Source organism: Bactrocera neohumeralis, chromosome 3, assembly GCF_024586455.1.
Source record: "Bactrocera neohumeralis isolate Rockhampton chromosome 3, APGP_CSIRO_Bneo_wtdbg2-racon-allhic-juicebox.fasta_v2, whole genome shotgun sequence".
Taxonomy (NCBI): domain Eukaryota; kingdom Metazoa; phylum Arthropoda; class Insecta; order Diptera; family Tephritidae; genus Bactrocera; species Bactrocera neohumeralis.
In genome coordinates this window covers 60137180-60158038 of record NC_065920.1, presented here as the reverse complement: position 1 = coordinate 60158038, position 20859 = coordinate 60137180, and the positions used below count along the sequence as shown (strand labels likewise).

At 31.8% G+C, this 20859-nt stretch overlaps 1 protein-coding gene across 2 annotated transcripts in view; it reads right to left on the bottom strand.

The window, feature by feature from the left end:
• The window catches only part of LOC126753960 (uncharacterized), a 37603-nt gene extending 20550 nt beyond the window's left edge, over positions 1-17053 (bottom strand). Inside the window, exons 1-2 of one of the 2 annotated variants that reach the window (XR_007666236.1) lie at positions 16834-17053; positions 4939-5550 (exon numbers count right to left, since the gene is read on the bottom strand). Coding sequence is in view for 1 of the 2 variants with exons in the window: in XM_050465752.1 (XP_050321709.1) it covers positions 16857-16982 (126 nt within the window). In the remaining variant the exon portion in view is untranslated. Of the gene's footprint in view, positions 1-4938; positions 5551-16404; positions 16522-16833 lie in introns of those variants that run through there. The other variant, XM_050465752.1, reaches the window with a different exon arrangement.
• Positions 17054-20859: the final 3806 nt, after the last annotated feature.

Here is a 20859-nt window from a genome sequence, read left to right as displayed (position 1 = left end):
TATATTGTACAAGCAAACAAACATATATAAATGTATGTACATATATATATATTTATAAGTGCACCCGCCGTGCAATGTGCATAAATCGGTTTGCATTTATGTAGTTATGGAAAGTGAACGCGCGTGTACGCTATCAAATTACCGTAAAGCCTGCTTATATGACGTCTGCATAGGTATATGCATGTATGTATGTATAACGACAGTCGCATTTTTGGAAAGCTTGGTTGGCTGGCCTTTAATGCAGAAGCTTTGTGGAACTCAATTTGTTTTAATAACATTGTGTCTGCAAGTTGTTTATGAAGCGATTAAAGTCCGTATAAATTTGTGTGTAAGTAGTTATGTGTATATAATCACCTAAAATGGCGAATACAGGCGAAGGAAAAAAGGTAGAATAAAAGCCACTCATATTGAAAGAGAATTTGAGTTTTGATTATCAAGTGGTTATATATTGGTTATAAAGTGGTTATATATTGGTTATAAAACGGTTATATCTGAGAGCGGAAGCTGAAAATTCGATTTTTAAACTCGTTTTTCATAAAATTATGCCAGCAAGTTGTTTATGAAGCGATTAAAGACGGTATATATTGAAGGTTGTGAGCAAGTAATTATGTGTATATCGTAAACTAAAATGCAAAATAATATAACATCACTTTCATAGACTTACAGCCGTAGAAAAAACGATATAATATAAGCTACTCATATTTATGTAAACAAAATTTGAGTTTTGGTTATAAAGTGGTTATATAATGGTTATATTTCGGTAATAAAACGATTATATACTGGTTATATCTGAGAGCGGAAGCTGAAAATTTAATCGTAAGCAATAAAAACCTCGATTTTTTTTTGATCAAACGTCGATTTGAATTTTAGGTGCCGGTATGTAGGTCTCCCATTTGTAACTCGGCTATAATCGCGTAAGCGGTGTCTAAAATGCAAAAGAAGAAGAAAATGTAGGTTTCCCTCTAGAAACCATTCATATTGAAAAAATTTTGAGTTTTTGTTGCAAAAAGGTTATATATTGGTTATATCTGACACATACATATGTAATATGATGTAATGAATCTTAAGCAATAAAAACTTAATTTCATTATAAGTATATATTATCTAAATATATATTTTATTTACTTATATCTTTACTTAACATTCGTATAAACTGATTGCTTCGAAGCTTCATCTATTTTCTGCAATCATACTATTTAATCTACAGATTATTTATATAATATATTTTTATTTCTATGACTTTCCGCAGCGAAAATCGCTTTCTCACTTAATTATTTGCGTTTATTTAGTTGCTAATCAACAAGTAAACAAACGAACCTAAACTCAAGCAGTGATATGTATGTAAATACATTAGCAAATAACAGCGGCGTGATTATTTCATTAGTTATTTTCAGTGAAGCCACGTGAACAGCGAAAATGAGCCGGAAAAAGACAAAAAAAAAACAGAAAGAAAGAAATATTAAAAAACAAATAGAAAGAAAGAAATATTAAAAAAAAAAACAATAAAATAAAAAAAACAACACAATTGCATATATTTTCTTAGAAAATAAAAGCACAGGTAGGTACAAGATAGTAAGTACAAGTGACTAGGTTTTGCATAGTGATGTGTTTTATGGAAAGTTATACACTGAAAAGCTGCAGATATTCTAACAGGCTCCACATATACTATTTAAGACTACTTGAACTAGGTCCTAACACATTTTATCGACGGTAAATTGGCAGTACACCAGCCTGGCGTTGGAAACACTTCATCATCTACTCCTAGAATGCGCAGAGTAAAGGAAGAAGCTAAGTTTTCTTAAGAGACTGCATGAAGTGATTTGAGTATGCAGATGATATAATAGGTCAAATATCGCATTTAATCACTCTTCAACCGCTTAAAATTTTCTGTATTTCAATGGAATCATGGCTACGGAATTATTGAAAATATTTTAGATGTGTTTTGGGGGATCTACTTCCTCGCGCACACAAGTATTTGAGTAGCACAAGGCATTCAGTGAGGCATTCAGAAAATTTGTCTCAAGGGATGCGTCAATCCTCTTTGACATTGACGATAATACCGAAAACGTCAAAGAAACATTACTCGAAAGTTTTCATGTAGGCACCAGTGAGATAGCATATGATCTCAACAATTCTTAGGGATCGAATTAACACAGTTTGGTTAGTAATTTGGGTATGAAGCGACTTCGATAAGAGATATTTTTTTGTAAAACTTTTAGATCTTTTGGTACGAGTCTAGCATTGATATGAAAAATAGCCAAAAACATCTCTTTGAAGACGAGAAGGTTGAGCGCTGGGTTTCGGACCCGCCACGTAAAAAAAAACCAACTCCACTGAAAGGAATAAAAGGTGACGTAACGATGTATTATGAACAGGGCGTCGAAAACCTCCAACTATCTAGATAATAGCGACCTAAAAATGGACCGAAACCGAAAATTACAAAATTATCTGAAGGCGCTGCAGGGCAATAACAGCTGAAACACATACGAATTGTATGAACAATTAGAGTGCTGACATGCTTGTATTGACCTATTTTAATCGCTATAACAAAGATTTGTATTAAACCACGTGAAAGGGCAATTTTAAACTTCAGTCTGAGTCATATTTGAACAAATGAGGGATCTCTAATTCAATATATCTCCAAAATAAAATCTACTCCTTCAGTAGCAGATTCTTTATTCCGATTCCGATTCGATAATCATGATCATTATTATTTGAATGAACTAGGAACTCTGAAATAATAACAAAACTTTGGCTTCTTCAGGAATCGGAACGATTTTCTCATTGCGATGCTGATCGTAGTGACTTCTTTCCAATATAACTCTCTAACAGCAATTAATACTTTTTCAAAATTTCATAAATTATCAACATACAAATCCCTAACATCGAATACGTGGATATGTATGTATTTTTATACATAGTTACATACTCTATCAGACACTATATCAGCATGAAAAGTTCTACAAAAGACTCAGCAGAAACCAACTTTGCGCGTGTTTCGCATCAAATTACTTATTGGCTGTCTAGCCAATTGTACATTTTTCAGTCCTTCTACAACTCTTCGCTCTCTTCATACACATTTTCCTGTAGAGCTCAGCATTGCTATTATTACAGAAGAAGCAGCCACTTTTTTATAATGATTCAGCATAATAATGCTGGAGCGGAAAGGCGCTAGATTTCATGACATTATTTAATGGAAGTAAATTCTAAAAAAATGTAGTTCAAGGAATTTCAACTGAAATAATTACAATTTGGAATTATTAAATTATATACATGTATGAAAGATAATGGTCGAAGAGTAACCACAGTAGCTGTATATGTCTGGTAATTATGTTTGAAATATTTATAAGAAATAATTTTTGGTTTAAGAGTTGCTGAGAAGCAAGCACCAGAAACTATTGTTGTGGAAACTAAGTCAAATTTAACTATTAATATTTTAGAAATCATTAGGTATTTCCAAAACAAAAAAAAAAAGTGGACAAGATTACTTAAAAAGGAAAGACAACGTCTAAATATGTATGTATGAAGATCTTTCACTTGATATTGATGGGACAGATCGTATGATAGCTACATGCTATAGTGCGCCGATTTGAACTATATTTTCATAGATTGTTGCATTGTCTTCGAAGCAAATTTGTGAAATTATTCTGTCAGATAAAAGAGGTTTCTATAAAAGAACTTGAATTTCGAGCGATCGCTTTCTATGGCAGCTACATACATATATGCTACAGTGATGCGATCTGAATAATTACCTCGAAAATTTCACCCCTGTCTTGGACAATAATTCATGTCAAATTTAATGCGCATATTTTGCCAAATAAAAAAGTTATTCATACACAGACTTGATTTTGATCGATCACTTTGTACGGCAGCTATATGCCATAGTGGTGCGATCTGAAGAATTTCTTCAGAGATTGCAGCATTATCTTAGACAGTCATCTATGCTAAACTTCATGGAGATATATAGTCAAATAAACAAGTTCTCCATACAAGGACTTGAGTTTGATCCATCAGTTTATATGGGAGCTATATGCTATAGTGGTCCGATCTGAACAATTAGTTCGCAGATTGCAGTGCTGTCTTGGAAAATAATTCACGCCGAATTTCGTGAAGATATCATGTCAAATAAATATGATTTCCATACGAGGACTTGAGCTTGATCGATCAGTTTGTATGACAGAAATATGGCCCTAGTGATCCGATATCGGCGGTTTCGACAAATAAGCAGCTTCTTGTGGAGAAACGGACATGTGCAAAATTTCAGATCGATATCTCGAAAACTGTGGGACCAGTTGTCGTATAAACAGAAGAAAAAAGAGACAGCTATAGCACATTAAAGGTGCGAGTATACGAGTGTTCTCAGTGAAAATGCATAAGAAAGAACATGAATGCATAGTTTTGAGATGTTTCTGTTATAAGGCTGATGTCGTTACAATGAATGAGAATAAACTTAAATGGTCAGTTTTGAAATGATGCTGTTAGGATAGTCTTTATACAGAGGATTTTCAAAAAAAGTAGCAACACCTTGACTAAAGCATATAGACATGGAATAGTTGGTTAAGAAACCAGTTAAGTTAGGAAAGAATATTCAATAAATATATTTATAAGCAAATACTACACAGTATGAAATACAAAATTTCAAAATTAATTAACTGTATTTGTTTTTGCTACACTCTATATACATAGCTATAAGTTATAATGAAATGGAGCTGTTTTACAAATATTTACAGTAACAATGTGTAAGAAACATTTTGTACATACCACATAGTAAATATTTCCAAAAATATATATGTACTTTGTTGATATATTTTATATTTGTTAACTGTGAATGTGAAATGTTGCAAGTATCACACCAATATGCGTTACATGTGCGAGTGAGATGCCAGTGGATGAGTGCGGTGCAAGTGGATATATGTATATTAATGGGCGTTGACGTACGTTTTGCGCGTGCTAGGCAGCGAGTGTTTCAAAATTCTTTCAAATATATATTTTACTTAAAATTTTTGTTGCTTTTTCTTTGTTGTTTTGGTACACTTTACTATTTATTTTTTTTTAATTTTTGAATTAAAAAAAATTTTTTTTTGAGTTTTTAAAATTTCTTATTTTAATTTTTTTTTTTGAGTTTTAAAATTTTTTTGGGTTTTTTCTTGATTTTTTAAAAATAATTTTTGGAATTTTTTTCAATTCTTCACAGTACAATAATAATTCACAGTGAGAAACGCAAATGCTGCTGGCCGTCTAACAAGTCCGTTAATACTCGCTTGCCAATCAATATTATATTATACGAGTATACGAAAATATATTATGTATTTTATTATTTTCTTTATTTGCTTTTACTTTTGCCAATAAAAAACGTACGAACAATGTTTTTCACTTTCCTCGCTCTTAGACTTGCATAAATACTACAAGCATATTGCTGCTTTTTTGTTGATACTTTTTAATTTTTATTTATAACTTTTTCTTTCAGTCTTCTTTAGCTTCTCTCCCACTAAATTTAGTATTTCTTATTTAACTTATTTATTATCGCTACGCTCTACGATGCTGCTGCTGCTGGTGATTTGAAATTGAAAATTAATTTTCTGTTTACTTTGCTGTCACAATTCTGTATTAATTTATTAAAACAACTTAAATCGACTTAGCATTTTTATACAATCACAACTTGATAGGAAAATTAATTTAATTAATTAAAAAAATAATGTAATTAATTAAAAAATTAATTTAATTAATTAATTTAATTTATTATAATTAATTTAATTAATTAACTTAATTTATTATAATTAATATAATTAATTAATTTCATTTATTATAATTAATTAAATATAATTAACTAATTATTTTTAGAAAATAAAATTAGTAATTAATTAATTTAATTTATATAATTAATTTGATAATTTTTTTAACAAACTAGCTGAAGCATATAATTTTAAGAAACAAATTCTAAAACAAAATATTTAAAATCCCTAATTTCCATAGTAAATTTAAAATTAAATTATTTTAATTAAATGCAAAATCTGCTAATGTAAAATATGTTGTTTTACCGAAAGTCAACAGTTATGTAAGTTTTTCAAAATTTTGCGAATGCTATTTCAATTTAAATAACAAAAACGGGTTTCAAGTATGAATTTAAAGTATTTTCCAAAACGAAAACGAAAAACAAAAAGCACTCAAAGTGAATTGTTTTTCCTCGGCATGACTTGGCATTAATTACGTCGATTTACTAGTAAATCGTAAGTAAGTACATATAAACATAAGGTACACGTCAATCACACAAGTTAAACAACCATAAATATGTAAATATATGCAATAAGTGGAAATGAAATGGCAAATAAACTGGTTGAATGTGAAATCAACTTGAGTTCGCGGAATTGTAATGAACGTGTAATATTAATGAGTAAAGTACAATGAACCGACAATAAGATATTGAATATAAAGATTTTACGTTTATCATAATACAAAAAAAAAATCCTTTCAAATTAAATTTTACGAAAATCTCAACTTTTGTTTGGTAGTGAAAAAAATACAGGAAAATGACGAAATTGTCGATCAGTTTGTATGGCATTTACATATATGATATATTCACTTTATCAGAACAATTTCTTTTAAGATTGTAGTGCTGCCTCATACCAAATTTCATACAGATATCTGGTCGAATAAAAAAGTTTTATATACAAGGACTGGATTTTGACCGCTCAATTTGTATGACAGCTATGCGCTATAGTGATTCGATCAGAATAATTTCTTCGGAGATCATACTTCAATCTTGAACAATAACTCATACCAAATTTCGTGAAGATATCTCGTCGAAAATAAATCTCTTAGGAGATTGCACATTTGTCTTGGAAAATAATTCATTCCAAATGTCTTGAAGATATCTCATAAAACAAAAAAGTTCTCCATACAAGGACTGAATTTCGATCGTTCAGTTTGTATGACAGCTACATGCTATAGTGATTCGATCAGAATAATTTCTTCGGAGATCATACTTCAATCTTGAACAATAACTCATACCAAATTTCGTGAAGATATCTCGTCGAATAAAAAAGTTTTCCATACAAGGACCGGATTTTGATCGATCTGTTTGTACGACAACTATATGCTATGGTAATTCGATTTGAACAATTTCATGCCAAATTTTGAGAAGATATCAAATAATTTTCCACACAGGAACTTGATTCCATCGTTCATTTTCTATGGCAGCTAAAACTTATAGTGGCGATTTCGACAAATGAGACGGCTTTTTGAAGAGAAAGGATGTGCGCAAAATTTCGAGATCGATATCTCAGAAACTAAAAGACTAGTTAGCGTATATACAGACATGGATAAATCTACTCCTACGCTTCCTGCAGGGCGTTACAAACTTCGTGCAAATTTAATATTTGCTCTTTAGTGTATAAAAATATACCTCAGTCGTGTATGGGTTCTTGAAACCCAGAAATATTTCGGACATTTTCAAACGACTGCAACCAAATTAGCTCAAAATTGCTCAGATGAACATAGGTGTGCGACTTTGATAACATACTCCTAAATGTAGGCAACATTTTTTTACTCTTTGTAACAGTGGTTTTAATATAACGATATTTGTTGAGTCATTCGATTAAAGGCGGTATGCTAGTTTACATGGAAAGTTTTCTAGGCAAAGGAAGGGAAATGATAGTATAAATTTCGTAACATGTCGAATTTTTTGTGTTGTAGTCAAGGGATGTAGGAGTCAAACCACCAACATTTACTAAAATATCAAAAATAGTTGTACTTGATGGAAAATTTTTGAAAGATTCGTAATCAAGACACCTCAAATACCCCACAGATCTCCTAAGACATGATCGCAGTTTTTGGGCAACCACGCAAAATAACATCCGATTGGGGTACAGTATTCACTTCTAAACAATTTCAGGAGTTCATTGATAAGCATGGTATTCAACACAATAAGATTGCTGTACGAACGCCGAGGGCTAACAGGCAAGTCGAACGAGTTAATAAGATGGTTCTCATTGCTTTAAAATGTTCGAGTGAAACGTACAGAAAATGGGACAATGAACTTCTAACCATCCAATGGAGTATAAACTCTCAACGTAATGAGGTCAACAAATTCACGTCAAATGAAGTAGTGTTTCATTTCAATCCTAGAGACGTAACTTATAAAAGGATGATACAAGCTTTGCACGATGATGATAAAGGTAACGTAGATATTGGCATTAAACGAGATGAAGTAGCGAGCAGCATCATCGAACAAATGGAAAAACTGTTACGACTAGCGATATCAGGGACTTAGTGGTCATCGATCATGCTCATAATGCGACAGGCGAGTTACATAAGCTGGATCCAGTATTTAAAGGTCTTATTTTTAAGTTAGAACTGCAGTCAATTTAAAAACTGTCGTTTCGATAAATGCGCGTTTAAAGAAAAACTTATAAAAAAAAATAACTCCAAAAAATATTTGAAAAGTTTTAAAATTTTAGTATGTTATTTTGAAAGGTATTGCTATCCATATAAAAAAAAATATAAAAAAATGATAATTTTGAATTTTTACAATAGTCGTGTCCATAAAACAACATGTAATTGAAGCCAATGTTTGTGCCATAATACGACGAAAAGTCGAATATGGCTAGAAAGAAAAATGATAATAGTACGACCACACAATGGCTCTCGAATTCACCAGATGCGAATCCAATGGATTATTCTCTTTGGGCAATTTTGGAGAGCAAGGACCGAAGTAAAAAATACACCAGTCTCGAGATGCTGAAGAAAGCCATTGTCTGTGAGTGGGCCATAATACCGGCAAGTCACATTCGGGCAGCTTGCGATTCGTTTTTTGACCGTCTCAAGGCCATAGTTAAGGCAAAAGGTGGTCATATCGAACAAAAGTGAATTGGTCCTGAATTTATGATTATTTTCACACATTTTGTACTTTAAAATAAATAAAAATAATTTTCCAAACAGAATTTATGGCTTTTTTTTATTGGTCGAGTGCCGGACCCTGTAAAAATACAAATGCGAGATATAAGAAAAAAATGAGTATACTCAAAAATTCAATCTATAAATTTGTACCGAAGCGTAGTTTTATTAAATCTACATTAAATTTATCGAAGAAAAAATATAGTTATATAGCTCTTATGTATGTTTATATAGTAAAGAACCTTTACACCCCCAACTAGCATACGCCTCGACAATAAAAAAAGTTTGAATAATTATCAAATTAGTTTTAAGAACAAAAAACAACGCGTTTGAAGGTCAAAAACAGCTAACTGCGAGACAAAAGCCAATTCAAGTCACGTTATATTGAATCACTTGGTCACACCAAGCAAAAAAAAAAAATTAACAAAAAACAAACTTAACTTTTAGACACACCGTACATACTATAAGACAATAAGTATTTAGATGTATGAATAAAAACATCTAAATACTTATTGTCTTATAGTATGTACGGTGTGTCTAACAACAAATTTTGCTAAACAGGTATTTACTAATGGCTTACGACAGTCAGACATAGCGTATTTATATATAAGCAGAGAGCAAAAAACAAAAGGGGAAAAATTATGCTCTCAAGTTCAATGTTATTTACATGGCTCTTAGCTTTTAGCAGAGATGAGTTCGTTGGCATTTGCCAGTGAAGACGTCTGGGTGCACAACGGAAAAATTCAATGCGATAAATATTTATCGAATTACAAAAAAGCGACACAAAAAAGTGAAAGAAAAAATATTCAACAAAAGAAAAGCACATTGCAAAGCTATTAAATACATTCAATTGACATTGTTTTGCTCAATTGCAGCTGATGGATTGATAGAGCAGCTCAATAATTGTTGGTGGCTAGCAAGCTCACATCAACTAGAAAGCAACGAGATAAGCAGACATGGCATGAAGATGAAAATATATAGTATAAAATCCAAGGAGACTGAATCTTCACTGTCTAGCTACATATGTAGACAGACAGACAGACAGACGGCCACCACGCATATACAAATGTATGTACTTTTATTTGTCTTTTGCTGATATGTTATTGCAAGAACAAATATATGAAAAGTTTTGGGTTATAAATTTATTTTGGAAGGTTCTGTGCGTTTACTACATATCTACATATACATATATGTGTATGTATATTATATTTTATCTATTATTTAAATTTTCTTCAATTAAATTGGAACTTTTGCTGTCTGTTTGTGTATATATAAAACTTTTAACAAAAGCCAAAAGTAAAAATTGGGGCAGATAGCAAAATTTTTGAATATTTATATATAAATATTCACAATTATATTTATTATAATAATAAATGAAGAGCTTAGTAGCAATTTATCAGCAACATTTGTTATACAAGAAAATGAAATGGAACCAAAGCTATAACACTTTTCAAAGATACAAGAGTATAAGAAAATATTTTTTTTTGATTTTTGATCGGAGATTATAGTGCAGCCTTGAATAATAAACCAAGCCAAATTTCGTGCAAAAATCTCGTCAAATAAAGAAGTTTTTCATACAAGACTTGAGTTTGATTCATCACTTTATATGGCAACTATATGCTATAGTGGTCCGATCTGGAAAATTTGTTCAGATATGTTAGCGTTCTCTTAAAAAATAAGCCCTGTCAAATTTCTTGAAGATATCTCATCAAATAAAGAAGTTTTTTTATACATGAACTTGATTTTGATCGTTTAGTTTGTATGACTGCTATATGCTATAGTGGTTCGATCTGAACAATATGTTCGCAGATTGTAGTGCTGCTTTGGGTAATACTCCACACCAAATTTCGTGAAGATCTCACGTCAAATAAATGAGATTTCCATACAAGGACTTGATTTTGATCCGTCAGTTTGTATGGCAGCTATACGTTGCAGTGGTCCGATATCGGCGACTCCGATATATGCGCAGTTTCTTGGGGAAAAATGGACGTGTGCAAAATTGCAGATCGATATCTCAAAAACTGAGTGACTAGTTCACATATATACAGACGAATAGACAGTCAGTCACTTCTATTTATATGTTCGATTCACCACTCTTGCGGTATGGTATTTGATAACAGCTGTCTTCGAAACACCAAGCGTTACTCTCCACCAAATCGAACAAACTATACTAGATGCTCAAACAATAGAGCGACACCTGTGGTGCAACCCTGCGCTAAATTGTCTGCTGATGCAAGAGTAATAGTGTTATAAATCTTTCCTGGACGAGCGATTCTTATTTTCGAGTTAAAAAAAGTGTAGTAAGCGCTTTGTTTTTGTTTTCTATAAATTATTAAAATTGAATAATTGAATTTTGCATTTTCATTCGTCTTTTGAACCATTCACAATGGTCTAAAATATGTAAAATAAAACTTGGTAGCATTGAAGAGCTATTCCGCATACTCTCTTGTACGATATCAAATCGATAACTTTGTTGTTGCTTTTGCATCTAATTTTTTTGACAAGGTAGTAGAAGCAGGCAGAGAAATGAAGAATCGTAGACGGCTACCATTTTATACTTTCCAGATATATGATTAAACCAAGCAGACACGAATTTATGACGGGTCAAAGAGTGGCAACAAGATTTCATCAAACTATTTGGAAAGATCTTATGACCCTAAAACAACAGTTTCCCACAAATGAGACATGTATATTCTCATATATCGATAATGTAAACGGTCAATATTTCTAATATCTTTTAAACGATTCGGCAATATTAATAGTGGAAATTTGACGTTTATTCATATTTGGCAGATTTTGAACAGTTTAGATATGAAGATTTAAAAATATTCTCTACTTTGATGCTAAGAGCTTCTATTGAGATTATGATTTTACTTATACTTTGCAAAGTGGTCAGTTTTGTACCTAAAAGGTACTCAGAATTCGATAGGCGGAATTATTGAATGCTGATTATACAAAGTATTGATTGTAGACAAGATATTGAATAAGAACTTAAGTAGTCAATACCGAAAATAAGTCGAAAGTACTTAATACTCACAAAATCGCAAAAGTTCTTGAATAGGTATAAAGAAGCACTAAAGTTCTCAATACTCGAAGTGTGTCGAAGGTGCTCCATATGCACAGGTACTCAAGAGACTTTTAGTGTAATCAAAAATTTTAAAGAATTTGAAAACACTTAAGTGAACTTAGAATTTAGACATACTGAAATCAGTATTGAAAATGGAGTTTTTATGACAGAGGAGTTGGTGCACCTGATTCTCCACTCGCTGACGATGAAACGGATGTTGCACTGCCCGACAATGAAGAAGTTCGAATAGCAATTACCCGCCTGAAGAGCAACAAGGCGACGGGGTCCATTGGATTGCCGGTCGAGCCTTTCAAATGCGGCGGCGTAGAACTATTAAGGAGCATGCATCGGCTTCTTTGTGGAATATGGTCGGACGACAGCATGCTTGACGATAGGAATTTAAGTGTGCTCTGCCCAATCCACAAAAGGGACACCTTTCAATCTGTGCCAACTAGCCTTCCTCCTCAACATCGCATATTAAGTTCTATCGAGGTGATTGTGTCAAAGTTCAAAGCCCACCGTCAACAACCTTATCAGTGTGGCTTTAGGCCTGGAAAATCAACAACTGAATTTCTGCACATTTCTCGTTATATTATTTATTTAGAAATTTAATTTGAATTTTTTATTTTTTTTTTAAATCGAATGTTTTCTAAGTTGAATCGATGTTGTTGATTGCTTTGGCGAGTTGGAACAGAAATTAAAATATTGGAAAGTTCCAGTAAATTATCCATTATGAACGCAAAATTATTATAAAGTTGAAGAGTATACCAAATCTATTTTAATTTTAACGCATTGCGGTGGAATTTGACAAAGTTAAAGCACTCATAGATAACATAGAAATATTAAGTACCATTATTAGCGCAGTAATGTGAAGTACAGAGATAACGATAGTCGCGTTTGCGATTTCAACTCGAGTGCTATATATAGCTCTATTTTGTTTGTGCTAGGGTTATTGGTAACAGAATCGAGAAAATTATGTATATAGTTCATATACTATTTTGTAGTTGCTTTTTTTTAACAATGCACCCCTCTCTGCTAATTTAAATGGCATAAATGAATTTGCCTTACAGAATCTTTTATAAGAGATTATCAGGTTTTTTTTGATAGAAAAAGCCACTTGAACTTGAATTTTTTAAGCTGTCGGTAATTAACCGGTTTTCAAGTTCATTCAAATTCTCATCAGCAGCGATGTTTAACGCAATCATATAACTGATTGACATGTGTAGGTGAAAGAAACATTAAATAACCTCAAAATTGGTATTGGAAATTATCTGCAAATCACTGAATTCAACAGTATTATGTCAAACAAGATATACAAATTTCAATTTTAATTTCATTAGATCAAAAAATACGAGAAACTGAAAAAATATTTTTTACCGTATGGATGGTTAATCTGAAATTTCAGGCATTATGTAGGATAAATAAACCATTGAAAGAAAAACAATTTCGGCAGTACCCTAATATGTCCAAAATGTTAACTGTAAGTATTTCAACTCTTCTTTGTATAGAATGAGTTCCAGGCTATTTGCTAGGAGTATGCTCCCAAAAACTGTTGGAAGGCATGTAAATTCCGTAAGAAACGAGATTTTCAGTAATTAATCGTAAAAATAGTTTAAAATGGGTTCTGAGGTTTGCAGAGCAATATTGGTAGAATATCTTCTGGCCTGATAAATCTAGCTCTCTGAGGATCTTGGTTGAATTGGGTTCAAAACAGTTAGGTTCATAACTTCTTAATTTAGTTCAGCTTCGTTGAAGTAATAAATACATAGTACTTTCCAAACAAAAATTTAGTTCAGCGTACAAGGATGGTTGGGGACATATTAGATGTTAAAATAGTGTGTAATGTTGTTAAGAGTTTAATTTGCGTTGGCCGCACAGGTAGTTAAAAATGATTTGAAAGCTGTGCTTTTACTTTTATTTCTTCTTTTTTTGACACAGATTATAATTGAATCCACATATAACAAGCCAGACAAGACCCTTTATTAAAAATTACTATGAAGCATTATTTTAGAGATTGTCGTATTAGTCAGAAAATTTTCCTTCCATTACGGATTTTAAAGCATTCTGAATAGGAATATAAAGTTTGCTACGAAGCTTATGACCTCAAGAAAGAAACAGTGGGGATCGTGTAAAGCATTTAAATGCATACAAATGATCAACGTGAGGAGTAGAGTTGATTTAACTCCGTCCGTTTGTCTCAATACACGCGCACTTGTCTCTCAGTTGTTGGGATATCAATCTGAAATTTCGCACACGTCTTACTTCTCCACAAGAAATTTCTTATTGATATAGCTGTCAGGCAAATTGAGCCATCAAAACCAAGTCCTTACGTGAACAACTTTTTAATTGATAAGATATCGTGACGAAATTAGAACTGGATTATTATCCAAGGGAACAAAATTATATTCGAAAAATATTTTAAGATCGGACCACTATAGCTTATAGCTTAATTGCTCATATCGAACAACTACAGCATATATTTTTTAAGAAAAAAGAAACAAATAATGGAACGGATAATCAAAATAAATATAAATGTAAGCAAATATGAGTACAGAATTTTGTGAAAAAAATATACAAGAAATAACAAAATTACATCATAAAAATTTAAAAAAATATTGTTTAATAAAAATGTAAAAAAAAAAATAGTTAAATAAAAGAATATAAAAAAATATAAAAAAAAAAATTTAAAAAATTAAAATATTGCGAAAAATTAAACTAAATTAATAAATTACGTTATAAAAATATCAAAAAAAAAAAATGGTTGACATCATAATTATAGCATAAGAAGTACGAAAACATTGAGGGGCTATACCAGTGTGACGCATGAAAAATTAGGCGATTTTCGTGAATTTTTTTAAAAGAAAGTACTAGATTGAATGTTTCGACATTCTATGGACGTAATAAAGTATATTTTTAGCTATATTAAAAAAAATTTTTTTTACAAAAATATTGAAAAATAACGGAGTTATGTGCTGTCTGCGGAAGTGCCGAAAAAAAAGTGCCTCAACTGCTGGCATGATTCCGGTCGACTGAGTAGCTGAAACAAAAAAATTCAAAATGTTTATTAAACTTAAATATATTTTCTATACAATGAACTACGATCTTTGAAAAATATCAAAAATTAAGAAAATGGCGTAATTTTGAAAAAAAAAAATTGTTTTTTTACGAAAAAAATGGTTGTTTTTTAATGCCAAATTGACAATTTTCAATCAATTGTAGTCTATTGTATTGCAATACTGTATTCAGCTGTATCCCGTTTTAATTCGAAGTCAATCGGCCAATTTCTCGTTGAGTTATAATGTCAGCAATTTTGAAAAATGTCTATGTTTGTACCTCTGAGCGGTCGCAGTTTAGAACGCTGCCATTCAAAAACTATTCACGATACGACCTTGCGGATTTCACAGGATGTTTTTGAATATATAAACTATCGAAAAAGCAAAAAAAAAAAAATTTTTGAAAGTGTCACACTGGTATAGCCCCTTAATATGAACAATTGTTTTGATTTTAATATCCGAAGAAATAGTAAATATTTGTTAAAACAAAAATAATAATGGAACTGATAATCTAAATGAATAATGAAAAAATTATTCAAAAATTAAAAAAATGTAAACAAAGTTAATAAAAAATATTTACAAAAATTAGATTAAAAAAGTTTCAAAAAAAATTAAAACATATGGTTTTTAAAAATATATAAAATTAAAAAAATAAATAAAATTTAATAAAAAATGTTTACAAAAATTACATTAAAAAATTTTCAAAAAAAAAAAACAAAAAAAAATATATGATCATAAATTATAATATAAGTACGGAAAAAATAAATATAAACAAGTTGCTATTACACTTTCACTTTAGTATTTATTTATTTATTTAAATATTATTGTGTGATATAAATTGCTTGTATTCCATAATCTTGTGCTTTATAATTTGGCAAAAGCTGCTGCTAATTGAGTAAATATTTTTGGATTTCTTAAATAAAATTTACGTTGAAATGCATTTCTTTTTTTTTTTTTTTTCAAATGTTTGTTTTGATTATTTGCAATTTGTGTGTGGGTGCGTTTATAAACTTATTTTCGTAATTACCTTCGGTGTAATTTTGAGTAGATATCAAAAACTTTTCAATGACACTTTCGTTTTCAAATTATTTTGCATTAATTTGCGCAATTTTTATTTACCTAGGTGTTTATATAAAAATATATACATATATGTACATATGTATATATGTATATAAATGACAATTTTTAATTTTTTTCGCAGTATTATGTTTTTATATTATTTTTGTTTTTTTTGTGTTGTTATTTGTTGTTTTTTTGTGCAAGCTATTTTTTTTTTTTGTTATTTCTGCGATTTACACCGGATGCCCGTGTGCCACAAATAGCCGATTTGTATCGAAATTTAAAATTCTATATTTTTTCGTTTGCTTTAGCTTCCACTTTTACTTGTTTAATTATTTTTTTGTTATTTTTCACAATTGTTTTGTGCTCGCTATTTGTTGTATGCGAAGCCTTTAAATTTTTAATTCAATTTTCGGCGAGGTGAACGCTGACGTCAATTGACAAACACAACTACAAATACAAATACCAATTTTTTAAAATTAAATTTTAAATATTTTTTGTAAATTTAAATTTCCACAAACACTTGTATGCATAAAAAATACAGTTATATACAATTTTTGTTAATTTTTTTCGTTTTTCTTGTTGCTTCTCTGTGCACTTGTTAGCTGAATGCCTCGTTTACTTTCAGGCCAATGCCCGCGTGCGTTTGCTGCTCACTTCCGGCGTTTCACAATGGCGGCGCTTTGTTCTTGGCGTTTTAATCGGTTTGATTGCTTTTAATTCAACTTTTTCTCTTAATTTCTGTGTGGTAAAATATGCAACCTTTTTTGTGTAAGAATTTTGTTCTATTCTCCCGCTAGACGACGCGACTGAATTTCCATTAGATATCGACAGGTGTCAATTCTAAGTCGTTGATCGATCACAACATTCAACAGAGTGCAGTTGCTGCGAGATGAGCACAGTTTCATCATTTGATGTCGACTGATGCGGCCAGTGACGTTCGCTTCTCGTTGCTGCCTAGCGTTTTGGCAAAGCTTGGCGACGGCTACGCGAGAAATGAGAGCGTAAATGCTTTGTGTTATAGCGTTAGCTTGTCGCGTTGGTGGCGTACATGTATTTCACACACACACGCATGCAAACGGCCACAAATATTTCGAAAGAGTATGCGTGAGCACTTCGTGTGAGCTTTGGGCACCTCTTTGGGTGTTGGGTGGCGCTCTCGTTTAGTTTGCGTGTATGCTTTTAGCATTTTTGCAGCTATTAACCGGTTTAATTGCAACAACAACACTAAAAACAGGCGGACACACCCGTAAATTGTGTGAGAGCGCAGAAATGTGAGCACGAGCCCGAGTTTCGACTGCGAAAAATGTTCTGTACGTGAGTAAAGTGTATTAACGAATTGTTGGAGCATTTGTGTGGAAAAGTCTCCACTACAGGGTATAACAGCATTTTTTAGCACTATATTTATGTAGTATTACTGTTTGATTTATTGTTTTAAAAATTTGAAAGAATACCACTCCATTTTATGAATTTTTTTCTCCGTTTTGTAGATTTTTTTTCATAATTAATTAAATTATGCATGAAAAATTAAACTTTATATTTTAAAAAAGTTGGACAAAGTTAAAAAATGTGTGAAAAAATATCCCTATATTTTTGAGTTTTTTTTTTGAATTTTTTTCCAGTTTTGCAGACAAATCTTTTTCACATTTTCATATTTTTTAATCACATGAAACAACAAAAAATGAAAATTTATATTTTTAAGAAATTCGACGAAGTTAAAATTTTGAGAAAAAATTTCGCTATATTTTTTAGTAGCCGATATTTTATGTAAGTTTTTTTTTTCAATTTTGCAGAATTTTTTTTTCATAAATTGCATATTTTTTAATCACATGAAGCAACAAAGCATAATTTATATTTTTTTAAAAAATCTTCCTATATCTTTGCGTAGACGCCTGTTTTCAGCTTCTAGAGATAGCGACATTCATACTACTTAAGAATCCATTATTATTTTATTTTTCAGATGACCGCAAGGGTAGAAGTCATGGCGATGAGGACATAGCCTTTTTTCCCGATCTACTTAAAGAACGTATAAATCAATGAAAAAATTGAAGGTTTCTTCAATTAATGTGTGTATACTTTCAATATAAATGAACAAATGATACAAAAGTGGATAGTAAAAGCATCATATCAATTTTTTATCAATAGTTTCTTATTGAATTTGGCGAAAATACGAAATATGATGTCCAAACGCCTAATAGTATGCAATGAATTCTAGAATTTTAAGCTATCTACCATGAAATAAATACAAGGATTGAAAGAAGTTACTACATAATTCAACAATTTTCAGAAAAACATAAATATGATAAAGCCAAAAAGAAATAATATGAGAAATGAAGAGAATTACAATCCCTGAAATTCGAGAAAAAACAATTAAAACAAGTTCGAAATTTTCTGAAAGTTAAATTAAAGAGTATATTCCGGATTCCCCAATTTAATTACTATTCCATTGTTGCAATATTTCGAACAGGCGTTGGAAAGCTATTGGTTTTGTGCGTCTTTTTCAGTATATTGAAGCGAAAACAGCAATATTTTTCATCAAAAAATCGCAAACTTTGCGCCAGAAAAATTGTTTTTTTCACGCGGTCCGACTTCTTTACTTTAATAGTATTAAGAAAACCTCAGTCGAAAATCATCTCTTTTTGATAGAAGTTTATATTGAACTTACTCTCGCTGAGTGAACTTGCCAAAAGTAGTTTGGACGATTTAAATGTGATTATTTTGGCTTCGAAGAACGTCGGGGAGGACAAAAAAATATTTAAAGATGAGAAACTGAAAGGACTATTTAATGATGATTGCTGCGTAACACAAAAAGAGCTGTCAGAATTTTTAGGAGTCACTCGAGCAGCAACGTTTAAATGCAGTCGGCTACATTCAGAAGCAAGGAAGTCGGCTGCCATATGAATTGAAACCAAGAGACGTTTTAAGCCGATTTTGCATGTCAGAAATGCTATTTCAACGCTAAAGAAATAAGTCGTTTTTGCATCGAATCAATGATGACAACTTTAAAAAATAAATCTGGCCAACCAGCCAAATCAACGGCAGAGTCGAATATCCATGACGCCAAGGTATTTCTCTGTCGATCACAAGATCGTGCTGTATTATAAACTTTTACAACCAGGTGAAGCCATTAATTGGGAACCAGGGGGAGGCCATCTTTAGGCCAATTATACTCCGGAGTGGTAAGCAATCAATCTTTAACCTGATTATAAACCTAATTTTACGCACAATATATTTTAAGTTGGAGCTTTGGGAGCCTTAGGAGATATCATATCTCAGCCGGCTAAAGACTAGGCCGTTGTTCCTGTAGTGAAAGAGTTAGTATTTAAAGCTTCATTTGTAGAGAACCTAGGGCTGAAGGCTAGACATTCGCAAAGATAATGTTCCAACTTCTCATCACCTTGCATCTGAAGCTGGGATCTTAAGGATGTGTACCCTGTGATGTTGCTATAATGTTATTAAGTTCCCTTTTGCATTTTTTTTTTTCAAACAAACATTAAAGTAGTTACGGCAGTTGTTAGCTCCGAGCTCGCCCAGGTATCGGACAAGACTGTTCGAGATCAGATAATCGATTACCACCAGCTGACCATTCAGCCATCAGCACGAGTTGTTTAGGGGTTAGGATGAAGGCTGGATATTCGCAAAGATAATGTTCCAACTGCTCATCATCCTGCCTTTGAAAGTGGGATCTTAAGGATGTGTGCCATGTGATGTCCCCTACAATGTTACTAAGTTCTCTTTTGCATTTTTTTTTTCAAACAAACACTGAAGGAGTGAAATGGTGTAGTCCAACTTAAATGAATTTTGTTCCTCGCTGACGCCGAGCGGGCCAATTGGTCTGCCTTTTCGTTTCCTTCTATTCCTATATGAGCTAGTACCCACATGATATTTACGAGAGTCAAGATAATTGTTCTCGTCCTTTTTGAGTTTACAAATCTCTCCCGTTTTTTACTGAAACACCCTTTGATTGTTCAAACAGTTTTTATAGAAACTGAAAATAAGTTTGGCAACCATTTTTCTTTGTAGACATAGAGTGCAGCAAATACTCATTTAATTAATGAAAGGTAAAGAGAGCGAGGCAAAGCAAGCGTAGGGAATACAGAGAGTGTATGTGTAATTAAATTTGCGAATTTACAACTAACCAATACACACATGCAGCTCCGGCCGCTCCTGTTCTACCGTGTATAAATGTAAGCATATATAAACATATGTGTGTGTGTGAGTGTGCGTGTGTGTGAGCACCTAAAATGTGTGGATGAGGTTTATTCAACTCGAACTTGAACTGCAAAGCGAAGAAAAAAATTCATAAAAAAAATTAAAACAAAGAAAAACGCGCAGCAAACAGCGAACAAACACGAGGCAGCAGCAAAATCGAAAACAACTACAACAAATACATACACACATATGGGCTGCAAAGGCAAGCAGACAAAGGACGAAAAAAATGTAAGTAAGGAAATTTGCATTTACGCCTGTGTTTGTGTGTGTATTAGTGCACGAATAAGTAAATATGTATATACGTACATACATACATACATACATACATATATACATGTAAGTGTGTGTGTGGTTGCTTTTGTTTGAACAAATTAAAAACGAATTTTTGGCCGCAAAAACGCGTTTGCACCGGTGTTTAAGAAATTGCCCGCATAACAGTAAAAGTGCTTATAAAACATGTTTGTTGCTGTGCAGTGAAAGCGCTGCTTTTTCCCAAAAATGTTGTGACCTTGCGTGACTACAGCAACATACTAGTACAGTCAAGGCTTGAGAAATTTGTTGTCTAATGTAACTTTC